At 46.7% G+C, this 16,819-nt stretch overlaps 1 protein-coding gene across 17 annotated transcripts in view; it reads left to right on the top strand.

Moving 5' to 3' along the window:
- RPH3A (rabphilin 3A) overlaps nucleotides 1-16,819 on the top strand; it is a 341,396-nt gene that overhangs the window by 278,839 nt on the left and 45,738 nt on the right. For all 17 annotated transcript variants that reach the window (XM_078337362.1, XM_078337365.1, XM_078337364.1 and 14 more), the window contains one exon: nucleotides 6,183-6,329. In XM_078337362.1, the coding sequence (XP_078193488.1) occupies nucleotides 6,183-6,329 (147 nt within the window). The remainder of the gene's footprint in view (nucleotides 1-6,182; nucleotides 6,330-16,819) is intronic.

Consider the following 16,819-nt stretch of genomic DNA (forward strand, 5'->3'; position numbering starts at 1 on the left):
CAAGAGGAGAATAATGTTTACCTCATAAGATATTTCAAAAATTCAACAAGACAGTAAATGTAAACCTTATGGCATAAAATTATTCTTAACTCCATTTGAAAGATGAAAAAATTAGAGTCCAGAGAGACGAAATACTTTCCCCAAAGTCACACAGTGCCAGGGTTTGAATACAGATTGGTCTGAATCTAAAGCTCAAGTGTTTTTTTTTTCCCATTGTGTCCTAACATCTCAGTAGATTCTGGTATGGGATTAGTGCATCCAGATTGAGAAAGGAAATCTGGGAGCTACAGGAAGGATTGGTCTAGGAAGGATGCTTCTGAAAGTTCATTTTCTCCAGCATTCATTCCTGCCACTTAAAGTCAGCTAAGGTAGTTGGTTTCTCTCTCTTCTCTCTCTTTGTCTCTCTGTCTCTCTCTCCTGAATAGCTAAATCAACTAAGCTCATGTTTGTGCAGATGGGCAAGGAATTGATCTGGATACTCCTACCACCATGGCTTTCAGGTGTCAAAGAGATTCCTGATTTCAAATGCCAGTCAGTGATCCAGGCTGCATGTTCTGTTTCATTCCATTGGTTTCTTCCTACCTCTGGGTCAGTGATTCCAGAGCAAAACATTCTATTCATTCATTCATTCTTTCTTTCATTCAGATTCAGTGCCCACTATAGTGTTATTAGGTAATTTTTCACCAAATTCCCACTGTGGCAAGGATTTGGGACATAGTTTCATACGAAAAATATTTAATAATAATTTTTCAGTGAATTTCCACTGTGGCAAGGATTTGGGATCCAGTTTCATACCAAAAATATTTAATAATAAGAAGAAAAAGAAAACACAAGTTCACCTTTTTCGAGCATTTACCAAGTCCTAGAATCAGTGCTAAGCTCTTTATATACATGATCTAGCTAACCCTCATATGAGCTTGATGAGCTCACTGGCAAGTTTTCCCTTTAACAGATGAGGAAACTAAGTCTCAGAGATGCTATGTAACCTGTGCCTAAGGTTGCACAGCCAGGCCGGGAGGTGCCAGAAAAGGAATCAGAGCTATGTGACTCTAAAGCCTACTCCTGTACACCTCTCTTAGGTTATTGTATCTTCATAGCTCAGCACTGTCATTGTAGGTAGCCATCAGTTCTGCTTATGTCAAAGGGCTACTCTGTCAGCAGCCAGCTAATGAGTGGCTATGAAAATGCCAGCACTCACATGGAGAGGCAGTCCCACGAAACTGTGGAGCACACCGCAGTTTGCTTGCAACGTTCCTGGTGCAATTCATCCCTCACTAAAACATTAGGCATCCTGGTAGATTAAGAGGATAGTCACAATAGCAGGGCTGCTGTTACCTGGGTGCTTGGCATGCACTTTCACATTTAATCTTGTCAAGGACCTATGATGCATGCCCTATTAACATTCCCAATTAACAGACCAGGAAACTGAGGTTCAGAGCAGGGCAGAGGCCCAGCACATACTGGCAACAAGTGTCAGACTCAGGATGCCACTCATTAACTCTGCCCAGTCAACAAGGGCTCACATTGGCACACAGTAAGCCCTCTGGATATTTTCTGGATTGGATACAATCCTCTAACTTGTCCAAGGGGAGCAATACTTTGGTCTCCGGCTTTGGTCTTTAATAAGATCCCAATATTGGACTCTGGTTCTGGTCTTAAGGACACAGAGCTGCCATCCTCTGTCCAGAAGCCCTTGGCAAAGGTCTTATCCTAAGAACTGATGCTTGAGACCCTCATGCCCACCTGGTTCCCCACCTCAGGAAGACCTAGACAGACCCTTTCTGTTCCCTGAGAGCAACACTTGGTCTGAAAAACTGATCTTGTTTCTGTCTGTTTGCTTCTGAAATTAAAACATGAAAATCCACAGGAGGCTCTCAGGTTCCCACTGAGACCAATCGGCGACATTTTCAAACATGATGAGCTGTTTGTCAACTACGTGTTCTGGGGCAGAGGATGGGGGAAGGCTTTGGAAAGTGCCAGCAGCCTCCGGCAGGGCTGCTCATCTGCAGTCTGCAGATGGAGACCGTTATCCTAGGTGGGGCCTCTCAGGGTCCCCCCAGCCCTGCTTATGTCTCTGGAGCCATGTGTGTTCAGACACATGTCTTTGCTGTACGTGCTGACACTGGCAATGGTGTAGTGGTGGGGTGTGAGGCACTGACTTCAGGTCAGGCTGGCTCCTGACCAGATTGTAAATTGCAGGAATGTGTCCTTGGAGTGTCTCCACTGGGGACTAGGCCTAGAATCTCACGTGTTCAGTTTTGGTCACTGAGCTGCTTTGTAATGGCAGGAAATAAACAAAGGGGGATCAATGGAGAAATCCAGGAAGAGAGGTGGGGGCAAATAAGGGAGAATAGGGGCAGGTGAAGTGTCCATTTCCATGGAAAACTGATGAGATTTGGGAGATGGCTGAATTTCGTTATGACTGGGACTCTTTGGAAAGGGTAGGTGATCTTCATTATACAGGAGTCCACTGTATCCTTTAAAAGTATTGGAGAGACACATCAGGCTGAAGGATATTGGCATACCAAATGGAAGATCTTCCCAACAGCATGGCACAGACTCTGCATAAAGAGAGTGAGGCCTCTATCACAGGAAGCATTCAAGCAAGGAAGGAGGGACACCTGCCAGGAATGCTGCAGCAGGCAAACTTCAGAGTGATCCCCACCTCCTGGTGTTCATGCCTTTGTATAATGCCCTGCCCTTGAGTGTGGGCAGGACCTGAGCCTTGCTTCTAGCCTATAAGATATAGCGAAGAGGATGAGCTCTTGAGAATCACATTATGTTATATAAGACTCTGTCTCAGATAAAAGGAACTAGAGATTCTCCTTGTGGACTTGATGAAGGAAGTGGCCCACAGGATAGGATTAGAGATGCCACATGGTTAGGGAATGCAGGCAGCTTCTAGGACCTGGGATAGGGACTCTCAACAGCCTTCAGAAGGCCATGGCCCTCAGTCATACAGCTGCAAGCTAATTAATTCTGCCAACAATACAAATTTGCTTAGAAGCTAATTCTTCCCCTGTCAAGCTTCCAGATGAGAACATGGCCCAGCCAATACCTTGATTGCAGCCTTGTGAAATACTGAGCAGAAGACCTGGTTAAGCCAAGCCCAGACTCCTGACCCACAGAAACTATGAGAAAAATAAATGTGTGTTGGTTTAAGCCCCTACTTTGTAATAATGTATCATGCAGCAATAGAACATGAATCCAGACATGGTGGGGAGGATGCTACTAGTCTGTCTCTATTCTCCTGCTGGACTGGGTTTCCCAGTTATCTGATAACAAATCATCTCAAATAAGTGACTTAAAATTACAGAAACCATTAAGTATCCCTCACAATTTCTGTGAATAGGAATTAGAGGGTGGCCTGACTGGGCAGCCCTGGCACAAGGTCAAGCATGCAGCTGCAGACCTGTCACCTGGGGCAGCAGTTATCTGAAGGCTTGATATGGAATTGAAGAGCCACTCACATAGCTGGCAGTATGGTGCTGGCTGTTGGCAGGAGGCCTTTGTTCCTCTCCACATGGGCTTCTCCATGGGGATGTTTGAGTGTCCTCACAACATGGTGGCTGGCCAAGAGACCAAGGTGGGTGCTTCAGTGTCTTTTATGACTTGGAAGTCACACAGTGTCACTTCCACTGTGTTTAGTTGATCACACAGGACCAGCCTTTATTCAGTATGGGAAGGGACTGCACACAGGTAGGTATGAATAACAGAAGGCAGGGACTCCTGGGGACCATCTTAGAGGCTGGCCACCATGCTGGTCTTCTTTCCCTCCAACTTGCTGCCTGTTTGCTCTACCCCAGCCTTTTGCAAAGACCATTCCCTCTGCCAGGCTCAATCTCTCCCCTACCTTCCATCACCCCTTCAGCTTATCTTTGAGGTCTCAGCAGGAATCAGCCACAGCTTTGTGGGGCCCAAAGTGAATATATTTAAGGGGCCCTCTTCAAGATGGGCCCCAAAAAGACAAAACCATCTTGCTTCAGCAAATTTTCCTAATCACACGACCATTACTAGGGCCCTTTTAGGGCCTCCGGAGGTGCCTGTGTGAACAGAGGGCCCTGAAGCTTCGTCTTCACCAGGATCACAGTGAATTCTCCTCACTTCCTCAAGAAGCTCCTCCCAATTTCTAGGCTGAGTAACCTCCATTGCTCAGTCTCTCTGCATGTCACCTGTATAATTAGGCATTTAACATCTCTTTTGGCCACCAGGAACCAGGTCTTATACAAAAACTCTTTTTATGTACTTGCTGTCAGAGAATGATCTAAATGCCATGGACACAATAGAGAACCAGGGCCAGACAAGGTCCCTGCCATCCTGTAATCTATGTTCTGGTTGGGGAGAAAGGGGCAATAAATATAAAACAAGAAAAAATGTAAAAGATAAGTTCAGCTAGAGACGGGTACAATGGAGAAAGTGAAGCAGGGCAATGAGAGATCAAAGACAGCCTCTCTGAGACCAGGATGATGAGAGGGAAGATCTAGGGAGGTAAGTGTTCCTGGAAGGGGGAACAGCAAGTGCGAAGGTGCTGAGGCAAAAACAAGACTTGGGTCTTTAAGACTGAGCAGAGAGGCCAGTGTGGCTGAGCTAGTGACCAGGGGGAGCAGGGGCAATGAGGACAGAGGGGCAGGTAAAGGACAGACCAGGCAGGACTTTGCAGAATAAGCAAGAAGTCTGAATTTTATTTTTATTAAGGTAAAATTCACATACCATAAAAGTAATCGTTGTAAAACATACAAGTCAGTGGCATTTAGTATCTTCACAATGTTGGGCAACCACAACTTCTGCCTCATTCTGGATTTTATTCTAAGTCAACTGAGACACCACTGGAGAGTTCTGAGCAAGGGGTTTAGCAGTGTTAACACGTGCTCATCCCAGAGGCACCCCATCCAAGGCTACATGTGGGAAGGCGAGGTGTGTTTCCGCCAGAATTTCCCCAGGCCATATCCTCCTTCCTTTTCTGGAAACAAGACCCCAAGATATCTGATTCCCTTTTCCTCAAACTCTTTGTTCTCTGCTCTTCAGAGTAAGCTAGCTAAGGTGGGGGAATGGCAGAAGAGGGCGGGGGGGGGGGGGAGAGGGGGATGGGCTTTTAATTTCCAGCTGCCTGCTGCTGTGATTAGGCCAGCAGAAAGGACTGAGGCTGGCGGCTAATGGGGGGTTGCTCCTGAGGATTCAGAGTTCCTGATTTTTTCCCTCACAGGGACAAGAATTTCTAGTGGTGTTCAGCCCTGTCTTCCACCCCGGTGATGCACCTCAGAGCCTGGGATACCAATCTTTCATAGACCACAGCCTTAACTGCTCCCAGCAGCTCTGATTCTCTGAACCATTGCCAGGGCCACAGGTCCCATTCTTTCCATCTTGTGGAGGGTAAATGTGAACACTGCCTGGGTCTGAATCCTGCCACTGACACTTGCCAGCCACACAAGCTTGGACAAGTGCTCAAATTTCTCCACGCCTCAGCCTCCTCACCAGGAAATAGGGACACAAACAGTCCGTGCCTCTTAGGGGTGATGCGAGGGTTAAATGAGGTAATGCAGGTGCATGGGGTGCTTGTAGGAGAGATAATAAGCTGACGCGGGCATGCAGTGGGCATGTGTGAGAGATAATTAGGTAATGTGGGCACCGGTAGATGTTATGTCAGTGTTCACTTAAGAAGAAAAGAAAAGGCAAAAAGAACACAAGATAGAACTCAAAATGTTACCAGAGGCTTTGAGGCTGGAAATCTGAACATTTGTGTGAAGTCAAGAGATTTTTAGAAATGTAGTTGGCAACTAGTTTAAATTTATTCTTAAAAACCCGGTAGCCCCCAAAAGCCACCTCCCTGCCAGGCAGATGCTGTGATCAACCCGGGACCAAGGGCTTCGGGCTGCCTGTCCTGAATCATTTCCACTTCAGCTGTACAAGACTACTGTTCTATCTTTTCTGAAACATCTTTATGCTCCAGGTTTCCATGAGCTTGCTGAAAATGTTGTGGTGTGTCTACTATGTGTTAAGCGCATAAGCAAAATAAACTCATCAGAAGCCTAAGAGGGAAGTATGTGTCCCATTGCGTGGAGTAGCAGACTGAGGCTCTGAAAGATACAATTCTTTTGCCCACCATCTCCCAGGCAGTCAGTTTCCAGGAGAAATTTGAACTACTATTTTCTGTTCACCTCACACCTTCCCAAATTGCCTTTCAGGCTCCAGGCAGGCTGGTCTGTCCATCCCAGTGGTCAGTCTGACAGGCAGAGGAAGCAGGAAGAACTGACCGATGAGGAGAAAGAAATCATCAACAGGGTGATCGCTCGAGCTGAGAAAATGGAAGAGATGGAGCAGGAGCGAATCGGGTGAGGTGACGCTTCCCATCCACCTGAGAGCCGCTGAGGCCGGAGGGTGTGCTGGGCTGGAACAGGGCTGCCTCTGGGCTTTGCCATTTGTGACTTACGGAGCCACCTCCTGCCCCCTTTCCCACTGGCAGACATGGGTTCCTTATTGAACAAGGTGGGAGAATTGGGAGAACAGAAAGGGGCTAGAGGAGAGAGTGGGATGCTGGTGAGAGGTTCTTGGCTGGGGGTGCATTGAAGAAGGGGCAGGGGAGGGGTCTTGTGATACAGAAAGGGGAGATTGTCATTGGAGGCTGCAAGAAGTGGTGTGGGTGTGAGCATCAGGTGTCTCAGCTAATCACAGCTGCATAGGGATGTGCTCCAGAGATGATAGCCACGTAGGTGTCAGAAGGGACAGCCGAGGGCAAGTTAGGAGGACAGGGAGTAGGTGACAAAGAGAGTGTGTAAAAGAGAAAGCATGTTTGAAATGAGTTATATAAAGCAGTTGGAGAACCCAGTCCTGTAAGAGTCTGACAGCATGTGAGCGAGGAAGCAGAGGTTAACAGGATAGGTCAGGACTCCAGGAACCAAGGGGTCCCATGCCAGCTTCCCACTTGCCTGCCCTGGATTTTGGGCATGTTGTTGACCTCTCTGAGCCCCAATTTGCTCACTGGCAGTTTGAGGGAAATAACCATAATTATCTTATAAGACTCTTGTAAGGGCTGAGATGATGCATGCACAGATCCTGACCCAGGCTCTGGTGACACTATGCATTTAATAAATGGTAGGAAGGAGAGGAAAGTGGGGTTCAGAAGGCAGGGATAATGAAAACATGTATGTGAGAGAAGCAAGGGTATAAGAAGGATGTGTGATGAGTGAGGAGATGTGACAAAATCAATGAGCAGGGACAGTACTGGAGAGCAAGGAGTGGCATCGGTGTGGGCTGGAGCTGGGGGAGTGGGGAAAATGTGGGGCATCATCAGGGTGGGAGGGGTGACTGAGAGAAGGGAGTGAGGGTATGTGTTTGGGGGGCTCTTGGTATAAATGGAGACTTTGGCTGCTGGGATACAGAGAGGCCGTGGGAGTCGTCTTCCCAGACCTGAATATCAGGAAATGGGAAGGCAGGATGCTGGGAAATCACCTCCACTTATACCCTCCCCAAGCCCTTCTGCCAGGGGCAGCCATTGCCAACTGTTTACAACAAATTTAGGCACTGAGGTGTCCACTGATCTCCCTACCCAGGTACTCAGCTGGGGGTTAATGAAAAATGATGCTCTGGGGATGCAGGAAGTGGGTGCCTTTGACTCGAGCCTCTGAAGATAATTGCACTCAGGGCAGGCTGGGGAAATCAGAGGTGTCATTGACAAGTGACAAACACCTGCCACAGGATGTGTCAGCTTCACACTTGACCCTCTGTCAGCCTTCTTGGGTGGTTACCACAGGGATAGGTCAGAGGAGCTTGCTTATGGAGTTAGGTTTTGATTTTGCTTTGCTTTTTAGAAGATATTTCGAGTGGAAGGTTCTCCAGGCTGGCAGTGTGTATGTGTGTGCATGTGTATGCATGTGTGTGTGTGTTCGTGCATGTGCATATATGCACATGCATGTGTGTGTACATATGTGTACGTGTGTGTGTTTTCATACAATGATAGGCCTCAGCCATGAGGGAAGGAAAAATATGTATATTAAGGCTGAACAGTGAAAGCAAGAACTCTGTTCAACCTTTCTCCTGCATGGCACTGACCACCGGCTATCACATTATATATTTTACATATTTTCTTTGACTATTGTATGTCTCTCCCCCTTAGATTAAGATTCTTGAGGTAGGCTGGGCGCGGTGGCTCAAGCCTGTAATCCCAGCACTTTGGGAGGCTGAGGCGGGTGGATCATGAGGTCAAGAGATCGAGACCATCCTGGTCGACATGGTGAAACCCTGCCTCTACTAAAAATACAAAAAGTTAGCTGGGCATGGTGGTGTGTGCCTGTAATCCAAGCTACTCAGGAGGCTGAGGCAGGAGAATTATCTGAACCCAGGGGGTGGAGGTTGAGGTGAGCCGAGATCGTGCCATTGCACTCCAGCCTGGGTAACAAGAGCGAAACTCTGTCTCAGAAAAAAAAAAAAAAAAAGATTTCTGAGGTAGATATTTTTGCCAGTTTTGTTCACTGCTGTGTTCCTAAGGCCTGGTATATAATAGGTGCACAGGAAAATATTTGTTGGGTGAATGAATGAACATGGAAGATGAGGTTGTCTCCCAACTTCTTTCTACATTGCCTGTGGACAAGAGGCTTGGGGTTTACAGTCTTGTCCAGGGTCCAAACTCCCAGGGAAAGTACTCTGACTGGCTAATGTCAAGGACTGTCCCTTGCCCAATCAGCTGCAGCCAGGCGTGCCAAGCCCTATTGTATCAGCCCACTGGGCCGCCTCTGGAGGTCAGGTTACAGAGGTCCTTGTGAACTGAGCAGATCCCAGCTTAAATGATTTAGAACAGGGCAAATGGGGTCCCTGCTTTGTTTTTGATGCCCTGCTGTATTCTCCCTACCAACCTGGTGATGTGGCAGCAGAGCATTGTAGTTAAGAGCTGGGGTTGCAAAGTGAGGGAGGCCTTGGTCCAAATTTCAGTTTTGCACTTACCCCTTGTGTGCCCTTAGATAGGCCACTTTAACCTCCCTGTGCCTCAGTTTCCTCATCTGCAAAATAGGTCTAACATTGTCACATACATCTGGGTATTTAATTAGCATGCAAAGGAATATCGTGGTGCCTTATAGAAAGTATATGCTTCATAAATAGTGGCAGTTATTTAATGGTGAGGTTTTGTTTTGTTTTAATGAAAACGCTGATTTTTCATGCTCGCTGAAGCCTTTGTTCTAGAAGTCTGCCCTGAGACTCCTGTTTGGCAAGCCCTGAAATTCTAGCAGCCCCTGGCTTCCCCTAAAGGAGATTTGAGAGGCTTCCAGGGGAGCTTGGGCCAAGTCTTTGGTGACAGAATGTCCCTTTGCTGAGACAATGTGTTTTCTGCCTGGCTTCCCAGAGTGGGGAGGACAGCCCTGGAAGATTCCGGCTGTGGCTGTCCCACAGCGCCCTTCCTGCAGCCAGCCCTTGCGGGCAGCATCACCAGAGGCAAACCCAATGCTATTTGTGTCTTACAAGCTCAAACCTGCCCTGATTCCTGTTCCACCCACACTTCCCTGGGAGGGGATCAGAGAGGAGTCAGATGAAAACCGAGTGAAACAACAGACATGGAGCCAAACTGGAAATGGGGGGTGCTAACTGGGGCTCCCATTGCAGAGCGTGAGGCTCTCAGTTAGCGCTTGGGACCTCAGTTTCCTCATCCATCGGATGACTCAGTCTCATTCTCAGGATTCTTTCTGCTCAGACTCTACAGTATTTTGGGGGTGTCTGATGAGGGACCTCATACCCTATTGCTGGCTGTACCTCTCAGTAATGAGCTCCTTTTATGTTAAAATTGCCAACATAGCTGTGTCCCTAACTGGGTCCAGACATCAGCTCCATGATGCTGAATGTTTTCTATTACCTGAGTGAAAGCTATCTGGGAAAGTTATGAAATCACTGTCAATAAACATGATAAATAATCATCATGATGGGTGCCATTTACTGAGCACTTACTATGTGCCAAGCCCAGTGTCTAAAAACTTCACATAAATTAACTCATTAACTGTTCCTCTCAGCCCTGTCAAGTAAGCTATTATCCCAATTTTGCAGGTGAGGAAACTGAAGCTTAGAGAGTTTAGACCATTTGGCCAAGGTCATATGGAGGCAAGGTACACATCCCTAGTTGGCTGACTCTCAGAACTATCCGCTTAAATCTCTGAGATGTGTTTCCTGAAGATGTGTTCCCAAATTCCTAGGCTCTGCAGAGCATGGACATATTAATTACTCAGGTTTGGAGGGGACATTTTGAGGGCTGGAAGTTGAAACCCCTTCTGTGCTGACCCAATGATTCTTTCTAGCTCTTATTAACCTGTCTGTACCTTCCAAAGCTGCCAGAGCTAATCTGCCTGCTGCTTTGGTTCTGAGAGTTCCAGGAGAGAAATCCCCTCAGCCTTTGCCTCCCTGGGGCAGTTTTGCAAGAGTTAGCTGCCCCAGGGAGTCCCAGGCCATGCACAGCAACCCAGAACTGCTTCACTCCATGGAGCCCACGTGCCAGAAGGAGTCTAAACCTTCACTCACCACTCAGCTCACAGCCCAGCTCTGTTCTTTTCAGCATCCCAGGAGGGAGAGATGATGGCCAGAAGAGAAACACATTAACCAACCTCATTTTGCCCCCACATTTCTTATATAAGAGCTAAGTGGGATTTCAGAGTTCATTTTGCATGCCTGACTGCTACAGTCTTCTGTTAGGACACTTTGCTTACAAGAAAGGAAACTAATTCCAGCTAGGTTGCTTCAGTTATATATTACAATGTAACAAACCACCCAAAAGTTTGTGGCTTAGAGCAAAACAATGTATTCTTTTTCATGATTTTTGCAGGTTAAGGATTCAGACAGAGCTCTGCTGGGCAGGTTTTTTGCTCCAGGGGGCTTGGGCTGGGTTTGCTCCCTCAGCTGCATTCAGCTGGTAGTTGGGCTGGGCTGGAAGGTGCAAGAAAGCTTTACTCCCCTGTCTGTACCTTGGTGCTCTCCAGGGAGCCCTGTCTTTGCATTTATCTTTCCTTACTTATTATTCTGGCCTAAACTCCTTTACCTGGCAGTTGGGTCCGAAAGAAGCAAAGATAGGTGTTACCTGGTCTCTTAACAGGTAGGTCTGGAACTGGCAGGGTATTACTTCCACCACTTTCTATTGAGGACAGGAAATAGATCCTATCTCCTTATGGGATAAATGGCATGTTTATGCAGAGGAGGAAGGCATTGTTGGTGCCTATCTTTATCACATTCTGCAGAAAGAGAAATTTAATATAAGGGTTCAGAGGTATCTCAAGGGATCTAAGGACAAGAACACAACCTAGCCTCATGAAAAGTCTACTTCTTATCCAACATATTAGAAAATATAGGCACACTAGCTAGATATTCCCGGTTTCTATAGCTCTTCTTACTTCAAATTCCAAATTCCCAGGGAAGGACCTCTGATTGACCTAGCTCACCCTAGATGCCTGCCCCTTATCCAATCCGCTGTGGTCAGAGGTGCCAGGCTAGACACAATGGCTGCTGAGTTCTTCTCCTGAGCATAGAAGAGCCCCTTTGTGAGTTGCAAAGACACACCTAGGTTACCCACAGGACTTTTAGAATGTATTAAGTTTGGAATTAGACACTTGTCTCCAAAATTGGTTTGCATTTCCACCTCTCTCCCTGGTATGGGTAAGGCCCACTTTATCCTTATTATATTTCTTTCTGTCCAGAGCCTCTCAAAGGCATTTGCTCACATATCTTGCCTGTGAAGGGACGGGCAGCTGGGTGGCTTCCATTTGAGGTCAGCTTCCCTAAACAGATGGGCCCAAAAAAGTAATTAGGATTTGTCATTAGCCTTGGCATCCAAACACCGCAATGAAGGAGGAAGTCAGAGAGACTTGTTGACAGGATCTGTCGCACCCCTATCACCTTCCCATCTTGGTTCCACCTTCCCTTGTGTTTTTGGCACATATTTTTTCCAAAATATGGACAGAGGGAGAAGTGAGTGATAATGCCCGGAACTTGCTACATCTAATTAGGTAGACATCTGTCCTATGGCTTGACAAGCTGACCATAAGCCGGGTCATACTCTCGTCTTTCTAAAGGAGGACTCCTCTTCTGTGTTCTTAAAGTCTTAAAGATTCTGTGGATGGGAGTCAGGGACTTGGGGGCATTCTGATATTATAAACATTTGTGGATGTGTCTATGTATGTTTTTTTCCCAAAAGAAATATAGATTTCATCAGGTTTGGGGGGACTCTGATCCCCCGGTGTCAGGAATTATTGAGTTGTACCTCGGTTTCCTCAGGGATTGGACCAGTGCTTTTTCCAATGTCCAGCTAGCCCTGGTGTGTCATAGAATCTGTTTGTATAAGATGAAAATAGGGTTGGGCACAGTGGCTCATGCCTATAATCCCAGCACTTTTGAGAGGCTGAGGTGGGTGGATCACTTGAGGCCAGGAGTTTGAGACCAGCCTGGGTAACATGGTGAAACCCCATCTCTACTAAAAAGTTAGCCAGGAGCCAGGTGTGGTGGCACACACCTGTAATCCCAGCTACTTGAGAGGCTGAGGCTCGAGAATCACTTAAACTCAGGAGACAGAGTTTGCAACACTGCACTCCAGTCTGGGTGACAGAGCAAGATTTCATCTCAGAAAAAAAGAAGAAAAGATGTACAACACATTAAGGAAAGTACCTTAAGACATTTGGGTGATTTTTCTTTTTTCATACAAAAGGAAAGTTTTTCTTTTCCTTTTTTTTTTTTTTAACTCTGGAGGCTGAGACAGGAGAATTGTTTGAGCCTTCCGGCAGAGGTCACAATGAACCACCTAGATTGCACCACTGCACTCTAGCCTGGGCAACAGAGTGAAGCTTTCTGGATTCCTTAATTAGCTCGATGCCTGCAGTAAAAGAGAGAGCACATACATGTTGAGTGAACAATGCATACTGAGTGAACCATAAACCCAACTAAGGTGCTTATCCAGTCTCTTTACCTGTACAGCCTCCCTCATGCCTCCCTGACTTCATCTGTAAGTGGGAAGTGGGATGGGGTGGTCTTCAAATCCCATCTATTTATGTTTTGGGACAGATAATTCTTTGTGTGGGGGCTGTTTTCTGCATTGTAGACTGTTCAGCAGCATCTCTGGTCTCTACCCACTAAGATGCCTGATTTAACACCCCACCCAGTTGCGACAACTAAAAATATCTCCAGACACTGCTCAGCGTCCCCGAGGGGCAAAGTCACCCCCTGTCGAGAACCACTGCTCTAGCCCTTTTGTTGGTGGAGAAGGAATGGAAGACGAAATGGACTGCGATTTTTCTTGGACTCATACTCAACTTCTAGCAGAATAATCACGACAGACTACTCTCATTGGCATCATGTGCCGGCACAGTGCTCAGAGCTTTATGCAGATTCGTTTATGTAATTCTCACAGCAATCCTACCTAATACAACATACTATAATCATTCCCATTTTACAGAAAAGGAAACTGAAGAACAGAGAGGTTTAGCAACTTGCCGAGAGCCATACAGTTAATAAGTGGTGGGACTGGAATTATGAATCTGGGCCGGCTGGCTCCAGGATTAGGCTTCTATTCTGCTGTTCCTTAGAGAAACAAACATTTATCTTCAAGCCCTGTGCCAGGAACTTTCAAATTCATATATTTCCTTTAATCCTCACAAGGTCCCCACTGAGAGTCAGACCATCATCTCTGCTTTACAACTGAGTAAACTGAAGCTCAGGGAGGTTAGGACACTTGCCCAGAGACACACAGCCTTTGCGTGGCCAAAGGGAAAGGCAATTGATAAATGATTGTAGGGAATCAGAGAAGTCAGTAATTTACAGGGTGTCTCAGACATTTATTGAAGTTAATTGATTGTTTTATATGTTTCTTCTTCATATGTTTGTTCATATGCAATTGAACAGTTCATTCCTCTTTACCACAGTGACTCTTGTCCCCATTCAGGCCTCAGCACCACATTCTCCCAACTCTATTTTCCATGATAGGAAAGGGCAGCGAGAAGGGTCAGAAAGAACCGCGACCATAAACCCTGACATGAAACAAAGATTCCATTCTTCTAGCGTCTGGGAAGCTAGACCTAACTTCCGAATCCATCTCTTCCAGTCAAGCTGTGTACACTTGGGCAAGCGAGTTCCCCTCTGTGTGCCTTGGTTTCCCCATCTGTAAAATGGGATTGAATAGTAGAGCTTATCTCCCAGATTGTTGATGGCTTAAGAAAAACAATGCATGTAGAGTACTTAGCACAGCACCTGGCACAGTAAGCACTCAAACAACAATCACAATTATTGCTATTCCTGGGTTTGTCGTGACACAGCACCTTGCCCAGCATGGACTGCACTAACCCAGCTGGGCTCTCCAGTGGTCTTTCTCCCTTGGTTCCCTCATCTCCAACTCTGAATCGAGGTGACCCTCCTCCCCAAAGTGCCAGGCCCAGGCAGGAATCACATTCACCAATCCCTTATGGAGATAGACTGGGATCTAGGGCTCCCCAGGTGGTGACAGTAACAAACAACAGGAGGAATTAATGAGTCTGAAATGCACACGGCCCATATCCCAGCGTGTGGTTTCCTGATGGAGCAGCTCAGTCATTTAAGGACAGGTTCCTGAGAGACCCTGGCAGTAGAGCCTGAGGCCAGCCCCCGTCAGAACAGCCATTTCCCTATTCACAGCAGATGGTCCAATTTTGACTTCAGAAAGTGCCAACTTTAATAAACTCAACAGCAATATCCCCCTACTTGGCAATTAGGGTGAGGTGAAGAGTGAGCAGGGATTGTGGAATTGATGATGTGGTATATTGTAGGTGTGTGTGTGTGTGACAGAGAGAGACAGAGAGACACAGAGGCAAAGATGAGAGAGAGAGACACACACACACAACATGGCATCGTATCCATTCTCCCACTTTGCTGTGTTTTTCTGAATGGTGAAATTGTGGTCAACCACTGCTTCTAAAGGCAGCTGCTCTGGCTCCATCCCATTGGTTGGTGGAACCCCAGCTTTTATCCATGTCTTCTGCTGATTCGGAGATTGGCACATAAACCCATCACACTGGACAAGCAGGGTGCAGGGTGTCCTTCCCGGGCACTGCTGCACACCACATTAAGCCTACTTTCTGGTGCAATTGTACAACCATTAGCCTTTTCTTTGACATTTATCAAGACGTTGCAGCAGTATGGGTCAGAAACCTGAATGTTTCTGAGGTCAGTTTGGGCTTTTTGTGGGAGGCTGAGCATCAGAAACAAGCAGCTATTGGTCCTTCACTGTGCTTATGACTTTGCTTAAGAAGGCAGCCGATTGGATCTGATCTATCTGCAAGAGCGCAGTGTGTACAGACATGCATATAAAAGTGTATTCTTTCATGTAGGTTCTGATTATACCTGTGTCTCTGTGTGTGTGTGTGTGTGTTTCTGTGTGTGTGTCTGTGTATATGTGTCTGTGTGTGTGTGTCTGTGTGTGTGTGTCTGTGTGTGTGTGTCTGTGTGTGTGTGTGTTTAGAGATGGGTACTTGAGTCCTATAAATTTCTAATCAATGCAGCCCCTTTAAAAGCTTTGGAAAGATAGATTTCATAGGCAGATGATAGCATCCTGGTTACCCAGAAAAAATGTGAGTACAGGGAGGTATAAAGCCACAAATTTCCAGACTAAATAATTAGCAGCAACCATTACTGAATAGTTACCATGTTCTGGGTATTTTGGAAACACTATCTCATTTTACCTTTGCAACAATCCTAGGAGGTCAGGACTTCATTTTTCCTAATTTACAGATAAAGACATTGAAGCCCTGAAAGGTGAAGTAGCTTTCCTGGGGTCCCAGAGCTAGGACGTAGCAAAGTCCAGACATGGCCCCAGGCAAGCTCACTCCAGAATTGGCACCCCAACGCTGCGCTGGCAGGCCTGTGTATAGGGAGTCTACACTTTCTTAGGGCTGCATGTGAACACCTGAAGAAAGTGACTGGAACTCAGAGTCAGCAGCTTGGCTTGTCCGACATCCACAGCCAGTCTGGGCGGAATTGTTCCGCAGAGGAGAGCTAAAGTTGGATTCAGACCCAAGTCAGTTTCTGGGTGACTAATGGGGCAAACATGGGTGTGGCAGGCCAAACGATGGCCTCCCCCAAAATGTCCACATTCCAGTCCCTCAAGCCTGTGCATTTGTTACCTCCGGTGGCAAAAAGGTCCCTGCAGATGTGATAGTTACGAATCTTGAGATGGGGAGATTACCCAGGTGGACCCCATGTCATCACAAGGGTTTCCTGTGAGAGGGAACAGGAAGGTCAGAGTCACAGAGAGATTAAAAGGTGTCCTACTGCTGGTTTGAAAATGGAGGAAGGGGCCATAAGCCAAAGGATGCAGCTGACTTCTAGAAACTGGGAAAGGCGTGGGAACAGATTCTCTCCTAGAGCTTCCAGGAGGAATGAGGCCCTGTAAACGCCTTGATGTTAGCCTTGATCTCCAGAGCTGTTAAGATAAATGTATATGGTCTCAACCTCTAAGTGTGTGATACTTCGTTCCAGCAGCCACAGAAAGCTAATATAGCAAGTGACTCCTTGAAACCTGCTGGCATGCAATGGTATTGTGCGGCCCTCCTTCTGATATGCTCTTCGTGGCTCTCTTTCTGATATGCTCTTTTACCACTGCTGAGTTAGACCCATTTGGACCAACCTTGTACTTTCAAAAGGCCTGCTCAGCTGTATATATAAACACCAGAAACCTGCCTGCTTCATTCTACCTGGAACGGCTGCAGTATCTGAAACTCTCACTGCACTAAGCCTCCCAAGGGCTCCATTCATTTCTTCAAGAGTTGTCTCTAAATGGGGCTGGGCATGGTATCTCATACCTATAATTCCAGCACTTTGGGAGTCTTTGGTGGGAGGATTA

This window comes from Callithrix jacchus, chromosome 9 (genome assembly GCF_049354715.1).
Source record: "Callithrix jacchus isolate 240 chromosome 9, calJac240_pri, whole genome shotgun sequence".
NCBI classification, from domain to species: Eukaryota; Metazoa; Chordata; class Mammalia; order Primates; family Cebidae; genus Callithrix; species Callithrix jacchus.